Genomic DNA, 20,053 nt, shown 5'->3' with positions numbered 1-20,053 from the left:
CTTGTGTATTCGATGGGGAAAGTCTGTCTTTTTTGTCCCAAAAGTGTGACTGCCTTACGCGCAGCCAGCGTGTACTTTGTTAACATGTCCAACCCCAACACGCCCAGCACTTCTCGACTGCAATGCAACTTGACAGTGACCGAAAGCGATGGAAACATCAACACGATTCGATTGGACAGGGTAGGGGTTTATTCAAGTCTTCAAGAATCATACCAGCTAAAAGGGCTCTTGCCCTGTCTCTGTTGCGCAGTAGTTGGCAGTGGGGTTGTTAACTAAATTGGGTAAATCCTAGGAAATCTTGGACCTTGGTCATGGCAACGAATGTACGGCGAGAGAAACTTGCTCCAAGTAGTCTCTTCAGAAAAGGTGGGTGGGGATTTAGTCCTTCCCGGAGATTCTGGCGAATATAAAATCGTCGTTGCTTACAAATGAGTCGAGTCATGTAGCGTGCCTAACTGGACCCCAAAGCTTCATATAGTGCTTGAGTTTTGCTAAACTACTTGGGGGCTGTTCGTTGTGGGCCCCCTCAAAGAGGGGGTTACAAAACCTTGATTTTCGAAAAAACCGTGGGCCAGCAAATTTGTTAGCAGATCGCTAACAAAGTAGCTCATGAAAGTTCGATTCACGTTCGTAAACACTACACCCACGAAAAAGGTTAGAATTTGCAGATAAATTGAAGCCGTGAATTGCGCTGTAGATATCTATTTCTGGAGTTTTGGCTCAATCGCCCTTTTCCGGTCGCTCAAGCGGTCACAAGGCGACCCGGGTACTTCCAACTCATCCTTTCTACCACCCGGTATTGGCGGCGAGGAACGGTCTTCAAGCGGTCTCGTATCCTGAAGTTGACGGGGAGAGGGTGTAGCCAATGGTATATACCGTGGGAACGGTTTGGAAGGCCTGTTTGGGGCGGGAGGTGAGGCTGATTGCGAGGATCGTGATACGCATATGCTGATAGAACAGGCAGAGTCGGTATCCACGGTAATATTGATCTGGGTACTTGTATTTCCAGCTGAAATTGGCCCTTTATCGACGAACCATGACTGTGAGGGCTGTGAATCGGTCTTCTTCCTTTTTCCAGGGCGTTCCCTGACCGCCGGAACGTTCTCCGGCGTGAAGCCGAGGTCCTCCAGATATCTCTTCTGTTGTATCTTAATCCCGTTGGGCATGCCCTCTGTTTCTCGCCAGCGTTGAATAGCCTGATTCTTATCCCTATACCACGCATCTCTGACGAACTTTTCTTGTTGGTATAGGGCTGTTTCCTCGATCAACGCCTGTTTGGCTTCGTGAGCGACCCGCATATCTTCTAACGTATTAGCGGTCTGGAACTGCTTGTCTTTTGACTTCAACGTCATTTTGACTTTGTAACGTGAAGCGCGTTGAAGGCGTTTTTGCTTATTCGTCTGCTCTTGGGCAACGCGTTGCTGTAGGATGATCGCCTCGTTGGCAACGGCTTGTAAATCCGAGATAGCATCAACGGTATCTGAACTAAAGTGGTGCGCCTTGGCCGCCATACGGCTTGCCGCATATTTGGCCCGTGAAAATCGTTCAGCGGTAGGAAGGGAGTCCGGATATCGCGGTGTATTCGCTGCCGTGGCGTGGCCACGCAGTTTGGCGAGCACTTTGGTGCCGTCGACAGGAAACAAGCCTGTATCTTGGAAACCGCTTATTACGTGGCCAGTTGTGAAAGCCGTTTGCCAGCAGCGCTAAGTTAAGGGAAGATATATCAGTTTACCGCTAAATTAACCTGTAGATCGAAAACGACTTACTCGAATCGCAGCAACGAAATCTGAGCGGGTGAACACCGGAATACCGGTGTTTATATGCTCATGCAGGACCGCCTGCAACTCGTTTTTCAGGTGAGTGAACACGGATACGTCCATGGGCTGCATATAATGCGTTGAATGAGGCGGTAAAATAACGATCTCGATATCAAATCTGAGGCAATAATCAAGTATCTCCATGCCAAAGTGGCCGGTAAAGCCGTCGAGAAAAAGCCACCTCCAAATACGTGTTTTGGCCCGCTGTGAATTTGGATCGATTTTGGCCGCAGTGCGGTTCACAAAGTCGAATCTGACGTCAAAGTCATGACCAAACCACTCTTTCAACGTGGGAGATCCGATCGATTGCACGGCAGCAACTTCTGGCCACGAATACCGGTTGAAATGCTGTATCCAGGTGAGCTGGATATCTCCGTTGGAAAACCCCGTTTCTGACCGCGTAAAAACGATACCCTCAGGCAGATCCAGATCAAGCCAATCGCTCGTTGGCCACTTTGTGAAGATACAGAAGGGCGGTAGCGACTGCCCAACAGCGTTGCCACCGCCTATCAACGTACAACTCTCACGGTTAGCCGGATCCGCGGTGCGTGGCTTTTCATGCCTCTTTTTCGTCACGACCAATACCGGTATCCGGCCATCTCTCACACCGATTCTAGTACCACATTCGTCAGCGTTCCAGGCCGCTGAAGCCGTGATCCCAAGCTCTACCGCATGAGCCGCCGTGCGGCGATACCAGGCCTCCACAAGATCGATCTGTTGCTCCCAACTAAGGCGAGTAATCTCGACGGGTTGTTGTTTGGTAAGTCGCAGTTCCGGGTGTTTTTTACGCCAACGGCCGTACCAGTTCATTTGAATTGGACCACAGGGCGGTATACGTGACTGACGCATCAGATTGGCCGCAGATATTACGTGTTGTGAGTCGGGATATGCACCAAGTTTATCAAGCTGCATGATATACGCAACGAGAGCTTGATCTTCAGCATCAGTCAACAATGAAGGCCGCCCGCTGCGCTTTATCGATATCTTAGGAATGCCATTGATTAGGAGATTACGAGCATGCCGCTGAGTACTCGAATACGGGTAACCGTTCCTTTTACAGAACGATCGTAGCGATTCTGGCTTGGATCTGCCCTCCCGCGCGGTATCCGCCCTACTGCGGTGAGTTTCGACATATTGGGCATACATGCGGGCTCCTAAGATAGCTTGAGATTCTGGGGACGTCATGATATAGGTATATTTGCGGTAAGTGCAATTGTGTTGTTATGGAACGGGATTACACTCGGCATAAGTTAAATTGTTAACGATTTTCTAGGTAAAAAACTGATGCGGGGTGGCCCACGGTTTTTTCGAAAATCAAGGTTTTGTAACCCCCTCTTTGAGGGGGCCCACAACGAACAGCCCCCAAGTATATGCCTTATTTGCTGTTCACTAACACGACTCGTGATTTTCACCAACAGGCGAGCCTGAGTTGGCTGCATTTGGAATGTGGGCGGAGCTTGGCGTCAGCCATCGTTCCTTTGTACTTTCGCCTGGCAGTCCGCGTGGGGTACCAAGAGAAGTCAATCGCGACGTAAAGATCAAGCACGCTTCTCCCATCGGGCCAGAGGCGGCTTGTCACCGGACGTTGAGGGGACGTCGCTTCAGAGCGGGACCTCAAAGGGACCCCAACCAGGGGACAATGGGGTCTGCGGGAAGCTATCCTTCCACATCTCGGTGTGCTGGCGTAATACCTCGACAACCACCCTCCTCTCCTCCTTTTCAACATTTTCGATCCACGAAAAGATCTTCAACTGGGACGGAGGATGTGGGTTTAGTCGAATCGGGGACGACTGCTTACTGCTTAACGGGCATGATAGCCGCCATTTCCGTCTCCTCCTCCGTCTTTTCCTCCTCCTCCTTTCCCTCCTCCTCCCTCTCTCTCTTCCTCCTTTTCCTCCTTTTCCTCCAGATCCGCCTGCTTAACTTTGTAGGCTTTATGGGTCTCTTGTCCCAGGATTGGGCCCGCATCTATGGAGCCATTGCGGCCGACCCGGTCCTCGATTCGACGAACAAAGCCGAGAACGGGGAGTATGAGACCTCGGGGGGGGGTAGGCCTTTCGCACAAGTGCAACTCTCTCCCGTACACAAAATTTTCAGTATGGGCGCACGGACCATGCTGTTAACGTTTGCGCGGGACTTCCGCCTGTAGCCCTAACAGGCGCGCACACACGAAAAACTCTTCAACCTGTCGCCCTAAGCACCGTCACTACACGGAACGCCTTTCCTCGCAACACCCATGTATAATCGACAGATCTCCCCTTTGACGAGTTTTCCACTGATCGCGGTGAAGGAAGAGTCCGATCGGCGGTTCGGCGCGCCACCCGCATAGAGGCGCACAAGACAAGGCCCAATCTCGCGATGCGAGCCAGCGTGGCACAAAAAACTTTGCCAGCCGGAAAGGCAGGCGTCCTTCCCCGGAAGGCTAGACAATACGGTTTAAAAGAAAGGGAAATTAGGCTGAGAACCACCCGACGGTTCTTCGAATCGACAGGGCACCCTCTCACCCCCTCACACCTTCTGGGATTGCCTGCAGCGAGGAGGTAGTGCCGTTACGGGGGTTGGTTAGTTGTACGTGGACCGGAAGCACTGTGCCGGCGCGGCAGTCTCCAAAGGGTCCCGACAGCAAGACGTGGTCGGCCCATTGCTGGAGACGGCTTTGGGTAACGGGAAGCAAGAAACGTGGGCACGGCCTTGGTTCGCACCCTTGGTACACCCCGTGGACGGTGGGCCGTGGTGGAATAGTGTGACTGAGGCGCCCCATGCTTCTCACTCGCACTGGGAATCTGCGCCGGGTCTGGAGGACGGGAAGAACTCGATTGCATTCATGTCCACATTGTGGCGCTGGGCTAGCCCAGGAACCAACGGGGGACTAAGCTGTGGATGGACATGTACGGGGTGTCGCCGGCTTTTCGAAGCTTTCTACTCGCACTAGGGACGTACACCGGGGCAGATGATGTCGTCGGCATGTTAGGCGGAAGAGACGCTATTTTAGCCGGAGAGGACGGATGCGCGCGTCGGTCTACCAAGAGGCCTTTTTGTGGATGCGGTAGGCTTAAGGTGCAAACCTTGTATTTACGTGGCAGGCTGGGTATCCAGCGACTAGGAGGGCTCTAGCTGGCCTGTCCGTTAGAGGGTCTGGTCCAACCCTGTGACTATAGTTTACTGTAGGAAATGCAAGGGCAGGCTCCGCATCTATTACGCCGGAAAGCCACGTTTTCGACGCCGAGGCGATTGGCGCCCTAAGAGGGCTACAGGCGGCAGCCAAGGCCCAGCCAGGCGCCCGGATTTGGATTTGTGTGGACAGCACCTCGGTTATTTGGGGTCTTAGAGGCGACGCGCCGCGTTCGTCCCAATGGGCCTTTCTGGAGTTCCATGACCTTGTCGATCTACTCCGAAAACAAGGTACCGAGGTTCGGGTCCGTTGGTGCCCTGGGCACCAGGGAATCCCGGGAAACGACCGGGCTGACGAGCTGGCCAAGGCCGGCTCCGCCGGACCGCCGGACCCAGACCCGAGGGCTCAGCAAACCACGTATAGCGGTGCCGGCACGGTCCTCAGAGCCATTCTTTCGAATATAGAGAAGGACTGGTGGCGTAAAGAACTCTGTGAACGGTCCCCCGCATATAGGGAATGGAAATTCCAATACACACCGAGAAAGGAGCCCGAGGAACTGCGTTTGCCAAGACCCCTACTGGGCCATTACTTGGCCATGAGGACCGGCCACGGCGATTTCAAAGCCTACCATGACCGTTTCAACCACCAGGATGCAAACACCTCGTGTGCCTGGTGCTGGAAGCGGACCTCCCCTGAACACCCGGTGCACTGCCGCTTTTCGCGGGCGGTGTGGAGAAACTGGCCGTGGCCTGACAACGACCGGCCGGTCGGGCCGCCAGACCGCGCCCAACGCCGCAAATTCTTCCAGACAAGCCTCGGGCAACCGAAAAGCTTTGAGGCGTTTTCGATAGCCACCAACTACTTCAGCGCCCGCCCCAGAGCGGCCCGCCAGCGCCCCGCGCGCCACGAACGCACTTTACGCCTAGGGACACCGATCGTAAACGACTCGAACTCTGACGAGGAATAGACTTACTGCCTTTTCACCCACACTTCACGGCACAAGCCGTCAGACGAACCCTCCGTGCACCTTAGGCACGGGGTCGCGTCAGTGAACTAACCCCCTAAGCAGGACCGGGCCCGAACCCGGTCAGGCACGATCCGCCTCTGCCCTCCTTGTTTTCCCCCTGTGTAAATAAAGAAGATAGAACGCGCGCCGAGATACCCCTCGGGAGGTTGCTAACGGCCGGCTAACAAGCCGGGCCGAGCCCGGCGTTAACTAATACTACTACTACTACTACTTGCCAAGACCCCTACTGGGCCATTATTTGGCCATGAGGACCGGCCACGGCGATTTCAAAGCCTACCATGACCGTTTCAACCACCAGGATGCAAACACCTCGCGTGCCTGGTGCTGGAAGCGGACCTCCCCTGAACACCCGGTGCACTGCCGCTTTTCGCGGGCGGTGTGGAGAAACTGGCCGTGGCCTGATAACGAGCGGCCGGTCGGGCCGCCAGACCGCGCCCAACGCCGCAAATTCTTCCAGACAAGCCTCGGGCAACCGAAAAGCTTTGAGGCGTTTTCGATAGCCACCAACTACTTCAGCGCCCGCCCCAGAGCGGCCCGCCAGCGCCCCGCGCGCCACGAACGCACTTTACGCCTAGGGACACCGATCGTAAGCGACTCGAACTCTGACGAGAAATAGATTTATTGCCTTTTCACCCACACCTCACGGCACAAGCCGTCAGACGAACCCTCCGTACACCTTAGGCACGGGGTCGCGTCAGTGAACTAACCCCCTAAGCAGGACCGGGCCCGAACCCGGTCAGGCACGATCCGCCTCTGCCCTCCTTGTTTTCCCCCTGTGTAAATAAAGAAGATAGAACGCGCGCCGAGATACCCCTCGGGAGGTTGCTAACGGCCGGCTAACAAGCCGGGCCGAGCCCGGCGTTAAATAATACTACTACTACTACTACTACTACTACTACTTTCGCACAAGTGTATGCACCTCGACCACGCTTTGGCCCTCTATCTTGTTCGCCATAACCTCGGCAAAGAGGCGGAAAAAACTGTCGCGAAAAAATGGGTGCTGGCATATGCCACTTCCTCCGATCGTTTGTCCGGTTGATAACGATGAACTTGGAAGTTGACATCGTCTACCATCTGTTGACGATAACAATGGATGGCCTCGGAGCCAAGTTCGTAACCCATATGACGAGCATGTTTTTCGGCTTTTCTCAGATATTAAACCCTTTTTAATATTTGTTAAACGTGATTTGGGAATTGCACAATGGAGATAGTCTCAGGGCTCATCCCTGAAGCCCGTAGCTCCGCAATTGAACGTGGCTCAATTGCGGCTGTGTATTGTACCTGTGGGTCCAAATACAGAACGCTTCGGTTCAGAGCGTGATCTTTTCGACCGATTTGATTGGTCGAAAAGCCATGTGGCTGGTAGGTATATGGAGCGCTCGGTCCTGGTGCAGCTGACATAAGTCAAGCGAATCCTACTGACCGGTTATTGTTTCATACCTCAGATCTGATCCAGCGCGATTTTTGTTCGGACCCACAGGTTACAATAACAAAGCCACGATTGAGCCACAGGTTCAATTGTGGAGCGCGCGATCAGGGGTGAGCCCTGAGACTAGGTAATATACGGGTCAGACGGACTAGCATGGCTGGTGGCTGGTGGTTTGCTGGGCCATTGGAATTAGACCTGGACATGACATGGACATCAGATTCAATCATCTCACATGGGCAATATGTCAATGTATAGTGCCCGTACTGAGCTTCAATTTGCTCCATATCTAGAACTAAAGCCTAAACAACCAAAGTGCTCCTCCAGTCCAGCATCCCCATCTAATTGCTCGGGCCAGCTGGACCCTGTGACGGTCCCTGCGGACGTACTTGGTCCTGTCCGACCTTTGGCCTCTTGGATTTGCGTCCAGTTCGAGAGGGTCGCTGCCGACCTATATTGTCCATGGAGTATGGATTGTGATCCCGAGCCCTCCCAAGCGCCATATTGTTGCGGTTGGACCTGTCCAGAGGTTCCCCATATCTCCTGTTTGGTCCAGAAGACAGCGAGCCTAACCCTCTGCCAGGCTTCTATGACGATCCAGCCGCTCCGCTGGATGACGAACCCGGGTTGCCGTGGAGTCTCTTTGTCATGGCGGGACCCTGGCCGTCCGTACTGCCACCCGGCATGATTCGCTTGCGGCCAGCCCCGGGGGTGCTCGTTCGGCCCTCAGGCGCGGGGGCTGTAGCCGGGCCATTCTTGTTCAGCAGATACAGCTGATACAGTTGATACCCCAGCTCCTCCGTATCGACGGTGGCCTGGGTAATTTTGACCTCCTCCCCGAACACGTCGGTTCGGGACTCGTGGCGTTCGGTGAAGTACAGCATGTACTCGTTGGGAGGCGTGCCCATGCTCCAGCCGACCTCTACTATATCATGCTTTTTGCCGACGAAATCCTTGGGTCGGATGTATGGGTGGACGGGTTTGCCCGTCGGAAAATACAGACGCAATGCATCTGTACTGTCGGGCACGTTTGGGTCCCGCAGCTTGACCACTGCGGCAAGACCAAACCTTACGGCGCCGCAGTTGACCAGCGTCTTTCCGACGGGGTCCCAGCCGATGAATGTCGGCGAGATGTCGTTCACGAGGCTCATATTGAACGGCTCGCTACCTTCGTCGGGCGTGTAGAGCACGCGAAGAATGCTCGGAATGCGCCCGATTGGCTGTCTCCAGGCCTCGACGTCCTCCTCGCTCGACTCGCCGCATATCGTCTGGTGGATATGCTCACCGAGGTCTTCTAACTGGTCAGGACCACATCTAATCAGTCCTGCAGCCCCTTTCTCGGCTGTGGACCGCTGAGTCGAAACCACGTTGCCCTCGTGGATTTGCCAAACGTCGGCGATCGGGGAATACTGGTCGCGCGACCAGAACGTCTCGTGCATCAAATCTGACTCCATCACATCGATGAAGCCATCTCCCGACTGTAGAGACTTGAGCTGCCGCGCCATTTCGGCGCGCTCCTCCTCATTGGAACCCTTGACCCTGCACCAAGCCATTTTCAGAAGAGGGTTCTTGGCCTCCCACTCGCCCACCTTGTCCAGGGCGTGGTCGTTCGGCATGGTAGCGGCGAGCAAATGACGCAGCACCACCAAGGCAGAGCTGATGCTTGGGGCAACTCCTAGGAGTGGCCATCTTTCGACCAGCTCCCTTTCCACCTCTTCGAGCGAGATCTTTTGCTCGTCCAGGAGCCTTCTCATGTCAAGATGATCAATGTTGATTGACGCCATGACTTTGTGTGTTGATGATTTTGTTATGTTACTTGCTTGTTTTGTGGAAAGAAGTCGAAATCGAATCCACTGACCTCGCCCAGACACGAGATCCAGGGACCACTTATTCAATCGGCAACTTGACCCACCCAGGATGACAAGTGGACCGTATTCTTGTGCTGCCTGGTGGATCCAGATGACCCACCGCGTCTTATTGTTTTCCCTATGAGCCGGCAGTGAACGCCCTGCTCAATCACACAAATGAACGAACCCGACCGCTGCATTCCTGTACCATGTATGTAGTCTAGTCACGCTCGACCTTGACACAAACTTGGTTCGGCAATCGCCACAACCAGGTATGACCGTTGATTCAAGGTTCCTCATCTCCACATGGACACGAGCTAACACGACTCGTGCCATAGTTCACCAATAGACGAGCACGAGGTGGCCGCATTTGGAATGTGGACTTGGCTTGGCGTCAGCCATAGTTTTTGGCCGGCGGAGTGCCGAGAGAAGTCAATCGCGACGTCCAGATCTAGTACGCTTCTCGCATCGCTGTGGTACGAGGGTCGACTGCACTGGATACCAGAGGCACTTTAGTGCTGCAAACAATCGAGGCGTTCCACTTGAACGAGAGCAAACCACGACTGGTCACCAGAGGCACTACGGTGCTGCAAACAACGCGCTTGGGCGAACAGGTTGCTGAGGGCTTGAGGCATGTCTGTTGGCGTATTCCAATGTTGATTGCATGGTTTAGCTTAATGAATCAAGGAGAGCGTGTTGGCGACGGTCCTCTCCAGTACTCAATATCAGCCGGCAAAGGCGTTTGTGTGTTTGAACTTTGAAAACGATGATTCAAGCTTTGAAATATTGGTCGCCGGGCTCTACTCTGCTCGCGGCGCTGGACTCTATGACTGCCGCGACTAGCACAGTGCTCCAAGAATTAATATAAGACTTTCAAATGGATATTTCTACACAAAGCATTCACGTTCACGACATGGCACAGGTTGAATCGGCCGAGAAATCATCGCATTCGTCTACGTCAAACGCCGGGTCTAACTAACGCAGATAAGTCTCGAGGTAGTTGATCGGGAGGAACGTCATACCCCTCGCAACCATGATCTTGTCGACCGCATTGTAAATGACCTCGTGTGCAACCTGAAGCGATGCCGTAGTCCGGTAAGTATCGTGGACAAAGTGGCCAGTGCGCACCCTTGCTGCCTGACTGTCCTCAAACAAGTGGCACAGTTCCGGAGCCGGCTGAGGTAGCCCTCGAGCGACCATGTTGTCCACCAGCGCAGAGGCAAGCCCGTCATAGACGGCATCCAAGTCTGCCACCTGGAAGGTCTCCCTGGCCTTGCATATCCACCCGGACAGCGTACCCATGTTCTTCATATACTCCAGCTTCAGGCTCCTTTGCACTCGTGCTCCACTGCTCCCAGGTCATCAACACCACCACCACAATCACTATTATAATCGAGCTTCTAGAGAGGGTAGTTGTCACAGTTAACAACCATCCATATGCTATATCTTGTGAAGCCACCGCGTAATCTATCCACAAACCCAGACTAATAGCCTCCGCGCATTGTATGGCCTCCATGACACCAGTATTCAACCCCCACAACGGTATCTGCCTGGGTACCATAACTGGTTACTAGCACTTCAGTGTTCCCAAGAATTCTGACCAGTGGGCGGGTGTGGCCTTGCGTGCAATCAAGGCCGATATCCTGCGTCTTTCAACCGTAGAGCTCAATGTGGCGTGACTGCTATCTCGACAGGCGGATCTCACACCGTCTGGATCATGATGTTATCAGTAGGCTTTGGTCTCGGGTCGTCCGGTTTCGACGTGTTGGTAGGTTCGAGCGAGGTTATGTGGATCAGATGAGAGTTTTCCCTGTCAAGGCTGTCAGTGGGATGAAACTGGGATACCTGCTATCGTCGCACGGCATGTGCGGAACAGCGTGTGATAGCAGTGGAGTGAACAAGTGTTGCTTTGCTGTATCAACTCAGAGCAGACCACCACGAGAGGTGAGGATTCGGGAATCATGTAGCAAAGAGGGCCAGGAGTACAGTCCAGTATCTTTTGCATTCCACCGCCTTCCATGCAACGCTCGAGGCCAGGCGCTGGGCAGAAAACAGCCACTGTCCGTATGAGGCGGTCAGCAGACCAACGGGGCTCTACACGGTAGACGCGCCCGGCCAATGAGAGGGGAGAGTTTGGTACGTGGGTCCCAGTCGTGCTTTTCAAATGGCAACCGCGTTCGTTCAGAGATTTGGAATTTTGTGGACTTGCGACACACAAAACGCACATACAATAACAACCAAATATCAACCTGCGTCTGAAGACAAAATGTCTTCAAACAACAACAATGCTTTGCCTCCAGCGGGCAATGCTGGCAATGCTGGCGGTCGCGGCGGCGCTGGTGGCGGCACTGGCCGTGGTGGCGGTACTGGCCGTGGTGGCGGTACTGGCCGTGGAGGAAGGGGAGGCATCGCCTCCTCGCGCCCTACCGAGACGACCTCTGCTCTTGCCCGACAGGACAACAAGGTTTCCAAGAAGGGAATCGTGGCCCGTCAGGCCGTGTTGCCAAAACCGGCATCACTAGCTTTCCTGTTCAAGGAGGCGGAAGGCATGGCGGGCATGACGGATGAGGACATGCCCGAGGGTATGGCTGTTCTCGGCCGCCCACCAATTCCCCCGCTGCCAGCGGGCAGCGATTTCGGTCTGTGGAACGACGCGATCCTGGGCGCAGGCTTCAAGGCGGATTTGCCATCAATGATGGCAACCATCACGGAAATAAGTCGGGGCGCTGCTCCCGATACGCCGGCTAGCCTCTTCTATTTTCAGGATCATCACCCCAACGGTCGCAATCGCTACATACGAGCTGATTTCGCTGAGCGCCACACCAACCCTGTGGGTGCCGCGATGAGCCGCATGGCCATCATGCCGCCCGCGCGTAGGGCCAAGGAACACAACATCACGTGTGGTAACTGTCAGCGGGTTGGCCATGTGTTGGCAGACTGTGTGCGGGTTACGTACACGGCGTCTGGGAGGGTTCTGGGTGATCTATACGGTTGTCCGGTCTGCAACAAAGTGGGCCACATGGCAGAAGACTGCCCGGACTTCATGGCCCTCGATTTTGAGGCCAGGTTCAACATGCTGGTGGTGAGGAGGGGCGGCAAGCCGCAGATACGGACCAAAGAGTGTCTGTATAACAACGACCCGGTATTCGACGCCATGGAGGCCGGCGCCTACACCGGCCCCTTGCCGCTGAGCTACGAGCGGGCCCAAAAGTTGGGCATCAGGGACAAGAATCGTGCTCATGGCTGCCAGTACGATTACGAACTGGTGGAGCCCAGGGTATACGGAGAGGATCTCAAGACCTCCTCGTGGACGGTGGTCAAGGAATGGCTCGCAGTGGGCTGGAAGTTCGTCTACTTGGATTGGGCCCACTTTGACCTGATGAGGAGCTTTGTGTCGCTGAACCAGCGACAGGCGGCCCTGGATAGCCTGGACCGGACAAGGATCCCTCGGTCGGAGCTTCGCCCGCCTCCTCAGGCTGAGGGAGGGGCAGGTGGAGAAGGTCGATGGCGAGGAGGACGGCGCCCAACAGAACGCCGCCAATACTGAAGGCGCGGAGGACAACACCACGGCCAATGGAGCGGGTGGCGAGAACCTCGATGAAGACCTCCACATGCAGGGCGACTCGGTGCCTGGTACCTTTCCTGATACCGAGCCTACTCAGAGCCCTTTTTTCGGTACTTTGTAGGGTAGCCTCACAGCTGCCTTGCTTCTCTGACACCAATAAACTATTTGCGTGTCACATCACAAGTCCAACGTAGAAACCAGTGCCTATTGCCCAGTCTCGTGATGTATATTCCTCGACGTGACCACCCTTCCGACGCACATCTCCAAGATGCCACGGTAATTCATTTAGTCCAAGCTGTCCTGTGCTGACAATCTCCTGGCGAGCGAGGATTTAGGATCCCCATATCCCCCCGGCCCTGCGGACAGGGGAGGGCCAGACGAAGCACCGTACCATGCTCCAGGCCTACACCCGACCTTGCTGGCGGATGCGCTGGCGGAGAGGCCGCGCGTTCCTGAGTGGCCGGTGGCTACCAGACCCTAATTATACCCTGACCAAGCGGCAAATTTAGAGTTTGTTGGTTCCTTTCCTTTTCTAGAATAGAGTTTGCCTGGCTAGTTATAAAAACAACTTCCAGTGTGTTAATATAGAATGCATTACTTCGTCGGTTATACCGATAATTATATTGCTACTTTTACCGGCTAAAATTCCGTTAGAATAAATTATTTAAACCCATTGCTTTTCACCATGTATTCGTCCACTCTTTATTATAATTACATTCGATTAACAGCATTTTAAAATGAGACTCTCACTATTTTTTGTTACCATTGCCTTCGCTGGAGGAGCCATGGCTAAATGCTGGTAACGTTGGGCTCCACATCTCCGACCCCCCTAAAGTCCGGCCCCTAAAAATATCTACTCAGCCACATCAACCCTTTGTTTTATTTTATAAATATCTAGACGAATTTTTCACTTTAGAACTTGATTTTTGAAGATTCTTGCTCCAAACTTTCCAATGAAACAGTACACTGAAAATCAGCTTCTTGCTGCCATTTCTGACATAAGAAATGGCAAATCAGTTCACAAAACCTCGCAAAAATGGGGTATTCCTCGGAGTACCCTTCACGATCGTTTAAAGGGGGCCCAGTCAATTCAACAAGCGAAAAGATTTTGTCAAAGGCTTTCACAGGAGCAGGAAACCTATTTGGCAGATTGGGTACTTGCGCAGGCCGCGTTAGGCCTTCCGCCAACGCATCAAGAACTACGCTATTTTGCGGAACGAATTCTTCAGGCCGCCGGAGAAAGAAAAAGCCTTGGGAAACATTGGGTTAGCCGTTTTATAGCCCGATATCCAATTTTGAAAACCCAAAGACCCCGGCGAATAGAAAATGCCCGGGTTAATGGGGCTACAACCGAGGTAATTAAATCTTGGTGGTCCTATTTGAAAAATCCCGTTGTCGATACTATAAAACCGGCCAACCGTTGGAATATGGACGAAACAGGTATAATGGAAGGCAAAGGATCTAATGGCCTGGTGTTAGGGCGTAATAAAATCCGGCCATTACAGCGAAAAGAGCCTGGAACGCGGGGTTGGACGAGCATAATCGAATGTGTATCAGCTACGGGGGCTGTTATACCTCCCCTCGTTATATTTAAGGGGAAAAACGTACAGCAACAATGGTTTCCAGCTGATTTAAGTCCTTTCGATACCTGGCAATTTCATGCAACCGAAAACGGGTGGACAAATAATGAAACAGGTATCGAATGGTTAAAAAAGGTGTTTATTCCGTATACCCAACCTTTAACCCCTGAAAAGCGGTTATTAGTTCTGGATGGCCATGGATCACATATAACGGACGAATTTATGCTTCTTTGCTTGCAAAACAATATTCAACTCCTATATTTACCCCCTCATTCGTCACACGTTCTTCAACCGTTGGATTTATCGGTTTTTGGGCCGTTAAAGGAAGCTTATCGACGTCACCTGGGATTTGTAAACCAGTTTTGCTGTTCAACGGTTGTTGGGAAACGAAACTTTCTACTTTGCTATCGAAAAGCCAGATCAAAAGCATTTATAGCAAAAACCATTCAATCTGGTTGGCGTACGACGGGGTTATGGCCGGTGAACTTGGCAAAACCACTTTTAAACCCTTTTTTGTTAGAAAATAGCAACGCCAACGTCGAAAAAGGTAAAAATAACGGCTTCCAAAGGGATAAAACACCGGAAAGCCCAACCCAAAAAATTAACGACCAGTCTTTACTTATTTGGAAAACCCCTAAAACGACCCGAGATATTCGACTTCAACTACAGGAAATTTCCCGGTCCGAAAAAAGTAACGCCACTTCACGGCTTTTGTTTGCAAAAGTCCAAAAAAGCTTCGAAACCAAGGATATCTTATTGGCTGAAGCTCAGCAAAAAATCAGTTTGTTAAACGCAAAATTGGAGGCGGTACGGCCGGTCAAAAGGAAAAGGGTAATTCCGGATCCCAACGAGCTTTTGGTCAGCAAAAAAAACGTTTATGAAGCACAGGAAAATAATAGGGACTGTTTAGAAGCTTTGAACGATGGAGAAGAGGTTAGCGAACCGGGAGAGCCTGACAATGATTGTATTATTGTGCGTTGATAGTTTTACATTTAAATCGGTTTATAAAAGGGGTATTTCGTCGTTACATTTTTCAAGGGGGCCGGACTTTAGGGGGGTCGGAGATGTGGAGCCCAACGTTATGTTATTATCGTTATATATTACTGAAAGTTTGTATTATTCTAATTAATGTATCAGGTGTATTGTCCACCACAATCTAAGCAGCCATTACACCCCGCGTGCTTGTGAACGAACTAGTTCCACCGCGTTTGAAGGGAATCCGAAATATTGTATAAAAAAAGTTAAAACTACAGCTGAGTGGGTAGATGTAAGTCGGTTATCTTTAGCTTAAATATTCCCACAGGATGCTAATAGTTTTATTTAGGCCTGTACCAAAGTAAAGGCAGAGGGCGGGAATTGCGATGACTAGTTAATTTTCTAGGAATGGTATTTATAATGAGTTTGCCACGTTTAGGGTTGTGACATGCGTCAAGCTTAGCAACTTTGTTTCCTTTCTTCCCTTGACAATAGGATCATTGTCGATAAATTCCAATCAACTAGCTCTCGTGCTAAGCATTTCCATATTCAAAGATTCGAATTGTGTAAAGGATCAATCACGCCAGGGAATTATGAGGTCGGAGGCTGTTTCAAGCTTTCTAAAATGTCCAGTGTGTAAATCCAATGTTGGTGGTAGGTCAACTGGCAGATAAGTTGCCGAGGGACACGTTTTCGGGTCGAGTACATACATAAATAGGTGAGTCCTGACGCTTTTTTGAAAATATCGGTGTGTGTCGATGATATGGTTACTTGGACTTTCGGCCAGGATCACAATGACGGAGGGACGAGCTTGTGTCAGTGTGTAGCATCGCAGTACAAAACGCCGATAGGCCCGATACTATAGATATTCGCAAGGGACGTCGGCATGTGCCCTTTTGGCCTTCGATCCTCATCGCACAAGTCTGCATTGTAACAAACAGATCTCGGGTGCCCCGCATGGATAAACCGGATAATTCGGGCGGCATAATTGCTGCATGTCAATCTACCCCATGGACACTTGATCGCCGAACCGATGCTTCTACGCGCCCGAATCATGTCCTCGTACACTCCGATCTCCCCTCATGTCCCGCAATTGTCGAGTTTGATAAATAGCAGCCTGCTGGCTGTGCTACCCTCAAGAGTGCGAGCGTCTATAGGCTGCCATACTTTGTGCGACTCACAATGAAGTGTTGCTGGTTCATCCTTGGCGCTTCCGCGTTTGTTTCTGGGCAGGAAGACCCAGAATCTCGGCGCCAGAGCTACCCCGACTGCGTCAATGGACCACTCTCCACTAATAATGTTTGCGACCGCACGCTCTCCCCACCCGAGCGCGCGGCGGCACTGGTAGAAGCCCTCAGCATCGAGGAGAAGCTCCAAAATCTGGTCAGGTGAGCGGGTGTCTTTTCAAGTCTTTATCAGCATGGTTCTTTTGGCATTGTTCTAGTTCTAGAACTTAGCCCGGACTGTTTGGAAACTGACGCCAACAAAGCAAGTCACAAGGAGCTCCCCGCATCGGCCTGCCTGCCTACAACTGGTGGAGCGAGGCCCTTCACGGAGTGGCATATGCTCCTGGTACCTACTTTCCCCAAGGCAACGTCGAATTCAACTCGTCTACATCATACCCCATGCCTCTCTTGATGGCTGCGGGTTTCGACGACAACCTGATCGAAAAGATTGGCACCGCGATAGGCATCGAGGCCAGGGCCTGGGGCAACTCTGGCTGGGCAGGATTCGACTACTGGACGCCGAATGTGAACGCCTTCAAGGATCCTCGATGGGGTCGTGGTTCTGAGACGCCAGGTGAAGATGTTCTCCGAATCAAGCGGTACGCCGAGTACATCACAAGAGGCCTGGACGGACCTGTGCCAAACGAGCAGCGCCGCATCATCTCCACGTGCAAGCACTACGCTGGAAACGACTTTGAGGACTGGAACGGCACGACGAGACACGACTTCAACGCAAAGATCACGATGCAGGATCTTGCCGAGTACTACCTCAAGCCCTTCCAGCAATGCGCCCGCGACTCCAAAGTCGGTTCCATCATGTGCGCCTACAACGCCGTCAACGGCGTCCCATCCTGCGCCAACAAGTACCTTTTACAAACCATCCTCCGAGACCACTGGAAGTGGACCGAGCACAACAACTACGTCACGAGCGACTGTGAGGCCGTGCTGGACGTGTCAGCGAACCATCACTACGCCCCTACCAACGCAGCCGGGACTGCCATCTGCTTCGAGGCCGGCATGGATACAAGCTGTGAATACACTGGTAGTTCGGACATTCCTGGCGCTTGGTCGCAGGGTCTGCTCAAGGAGGAGACTGTCGATAGGGCCCTTCTCCGCCTATATGAGGGTCTTGTGCGAGCAGGCTATTTTGATGGCGAGGAGGCCATGTACGCAGACCTCGATTGGCAGCACGTCAACTCTGCCGAAGCCCAAAGTCTTGCTTTGCAGGCTGCTGTAGAGGGCATGGTACTCCTCAAGAACAACGGCACCTTGCCGCTAGACCTCGATCCTTCCCACAAGATCGCCATGATTGGCTTTTGGGCCGATGCGCCAGAGAAGCTTCAAGGCGGGTACAGCGGCCGGGCACACCACCTTTACTCACCAGCGTTTGCTGCACGACAGCTAGGACTCGATATCACGGTGGCTAGTGGGCCCGTTCTGCAAGACAATAATGCCAGCGACAACTGGACGACCAATGCTCTGGAGGCCGCAAGCGGGGCTGATTACATCCTGTACTTTGGCGGCCTCGACACTTCTGCTGCAGGGGAAACTCTGGACAGGACCGATCTCGACTGGCCCGAGGCGCAGTTGACTCTGGTGAAGGTTGTGTAGTAGTAGTATTAGTTAACGCCGGGCTCGGCCCGGCTTGTTAGCCGGCCGTTAGCAACCTCCCGAGGGGTATCTCGGCGCGCGTTCTATCTTCTTTATTTACACAGGGGGAAAACAAGGAGGGCAGAGGCGGATCGTGCCTGACCGGGTTCGGGCCCGGTCCTGCTTAGGGGGTTAGTTCACTGACGCGACCCCGTGCCTAAGGTGTACGGAGGGTTCGTCTGACGGCTTGTGCCGTGAGGTGTGGGTGAAAAGGCAATAAATCTATTTCTCGTCAGAGTTCGAGTCGCTTACGATCGGTGTCCCTAGGCGTAAAGTGCGTTCGTGGCGCGCGGGGCGCTGGCGGGCCGCTCTGGGGCGGGCGCTGAAGTAGTTGGTGGCTATCGAAAACGCCTCAAAGCTTTTCGGTTGCCCGAGGCTTGTCTGGAAGAATTTGCGGCGTTGGGCGCGGTCTGGCGGCCCGACCGGCCGCTCGTTATCAGGCCACGGCCAGTTTCTCCACACCGCCCGCGAAAAGCGGCAGTGCACCGGGTGTTCAGGGGAGGTCCGCTTCCAGCACCAGGCACGCGAGGTGTTTGCATCCTGGTGGTTGAAACGGTCATGGTAGGCTTTGAAATCGCCGTGGCCGGTCCTCATGGCCAAATAATGGCCCAGTAGGGGTCTTGGCAAACGCAGTTCCTCGGGCTCCTTTCTCGGTATGTATTGGAATTTCCATTCCCTATATGCGGGGGACCGTTCACAGAGTTCTTTACGCCACCAGTCCTTCTCTATGTTCGAAAGAATGGCTCTGAGGACCGTGCCGGCACCGTTATACGTGGTTTGCTGAGCCCTCGGGTCTGGGTCCGGCGGTCCGGCGGAGCCGGCCTTGGCCAGCTCGTCAGCCCGGTCGTTTCCCGGGATTCCCTGGTGCCCAGGGCACCAACGGACCCGAACCTCGGTACCTTGTTTTCGGAGTAGATCGACAAGGTCATGGAACTCCAGAAAGGCCCATTGGGACGAACGCGGCGCGTCGCCTCTAAGACCCCAAATAACCGAGGTGCTGTCCACACAAATCCAAATCCGGGCGCCTGGCTGGGCCTTGGCTGCCGCCTGTAGCCCTCTTAGGGCGCCAATCGCCTCGGCGTCGAAAACGTGGCTTTCCGGCGTAATAAATGCGGAGCCTGCGGCAAATTCCAGGCCCGCCCTAAAAGCGGCCCATCCGTACCCTATTTGGACGCAGTTGTTTTCGTGTTTTTCCGAACCATCCGTATATACCACGATATCGTCAGGTGATACCATGTCCAGCCATTCGATAAAGCGGCGGGCCGCTTCCTCTTTCGGGACTCCTCCGGTGGGGTCAGTGCGAGAATCCGGGGCATTGCGAGGTGCGCGCAACTCTAGTCTCCGGATCCGCGGGAGAAGTTGTGCAGCCGTTTGCAGGGTTGTGGCCGAATGGCCCGAGTTGCGGGCACGAGGTGTTTCACGCAGGCGGCTGACAAGGGGGTGCCCCTTGTCCGCGAGCCTTAGTCGGGCGCCGTATTTCAGGCGGGTGTAGGCCAGCGCGACGCGGGCCGAGGGTAATCCTGCTTCCCTGAGAACAGTGGACGAGGGGGTGGTTTTATACGCCGGGAGGATTGCCCGTGCCGCTAAAACCAGCGGTTTGTTCAGTGCTTTAAGGAGTCCTCTTTGCCTGTGCGCTGGGTTGTACCATGCCTCGGCTGCGTAGGTGGCCGAGGAACCCACGCATGCCACCGCTGCCTTGCGAAGTGCAGCCGCAGGCGGTCCGTATTTTACTGCCCCAAAGCCTTTGAGGTGAGCAGCGACCGCCATTGCTTTGGCAGCCCTTTCGGCCACGTGGCGGCGCCCGTCTAGCCGTCGGCTGAACCAAAAA

General features: G+C 53.5%; 5 protein-coding genes across 5 annotated transcripts; 2 read left to right on the top strand and 3 right to left on the bottom strand.

Annotated features, from left to right (window-relative positions):
* Positions 1 to 7,625: 7,625 nt before the first annotated feature.
* Positions 7,626 to 9,212, bottom strand: MGG_12492 (uncharacterized protein). The gene has a single exon (XM_003715799.1). It carries the CDS (start codon positions 9,164 to 9,166, stop codon positions 7,970 to 7,972), a length of 1,197 nt encoding a protein of 398 aa, XP_003715847.1. The 5' UTR covers positions 9,167 to 9,212; the 3' UTR covers positions 7,626 to 7,969.
* A 529-nt stretch (positions 9,213 to 9,741) lies between these two features.
* Positions 9,742 to 10,429, bottom strand: MGG_12491 (uncharacterized protein; the record flags this gene model as incomplete). The annotated part of the gene is made up of 2 exons (XM_003715798.1): positions 9,742 to 9,866; positions 10,210 to 10,429. 2 exons carry the CDS (start codon positions 10,427 to 10,429, stop codon positions 9,742 to 9,744), a joined length of 345 nt encoding a protein of 114 aa, XP_003715846.1.
* Positions 10,430 to 11,495: 1,066 nt separating this feature from the next.
* On the top strand, positions 11,496 to 12,830 carry MGG_08239 (uncharacterized protein; the record flags this gene model as incomplete). Its single annotated transcript, XM_003715797.1, has 2 exons — positions 11,496 to 12,679; positions 12,779 to 12,830. The coding sequence occupies 2 exons, from the start codon at positions 11,496 to 11,498 to the stop codon at positions 12,828 to 12,830; spliced, it is 1,236 nt and encodes a 411-aa protein (XP_003715845.1).
* A 249-nt stretch (positions 12,831 to 13,079) lies between these two features.
* MGG_15966 (uncharacterized protein) lies at positions 13,080 to 13,581 on the bottom strand (the record flags this gene model as incomplete). Its single annotated transcript, XM_003715796.1, has 3 exons — positions 13,080 to 13,271; positions 13,393 to 13,433; positions 13,545 to 13,581. 3 exons carry the CDS (start codon positions 13,579 to 13,581, stop codon positions 13,080 to 13,082), a joined length of 270 nt encoding a protein of 89 aa, XP_003715844.1.
* A 2,950-nt stretch (positions 13,582 to 16,531) lies between these two features.
* On the top strand, positions 16,532 to 18,186 carry MGG_12489 (beta-xylosidase; the record flags this gene model as incomplete). Its single annotated transcript, XM_003715795.1, has 2 exons — positions 16,532 to 16,737; positions 16,839 to 18,186. 2 exons carry the CDS (start codon positions 16,532 to 16,534, stop codon positions 18,184 to 18,186), a joined length of 1,554 nt encoding a protein of 517 aa, XP_003715843.1.
* Between the last annotated feature and the right edge of the window lie 1,867 nt (positions 18,187 to 20,053).

Source organism: Pyricularia oryzae, chromosome 2 (genome assembly GCF_000002495.2).
Source record: "Pyricularia oryzae 70-15 chromosome 2, whole genome shotgun sequence".
NCBI lineage: Eukaryota > Fungi > Ascomycota > Sordariomycetes > Magnaporthales > Pyriculariaceae > Pyricularia > Pyricularia oryzae.
Note: the sequence above shows the minus strand (reverse complement) of the source record. Positions and strands in the feature narration are given on the sequence as shown.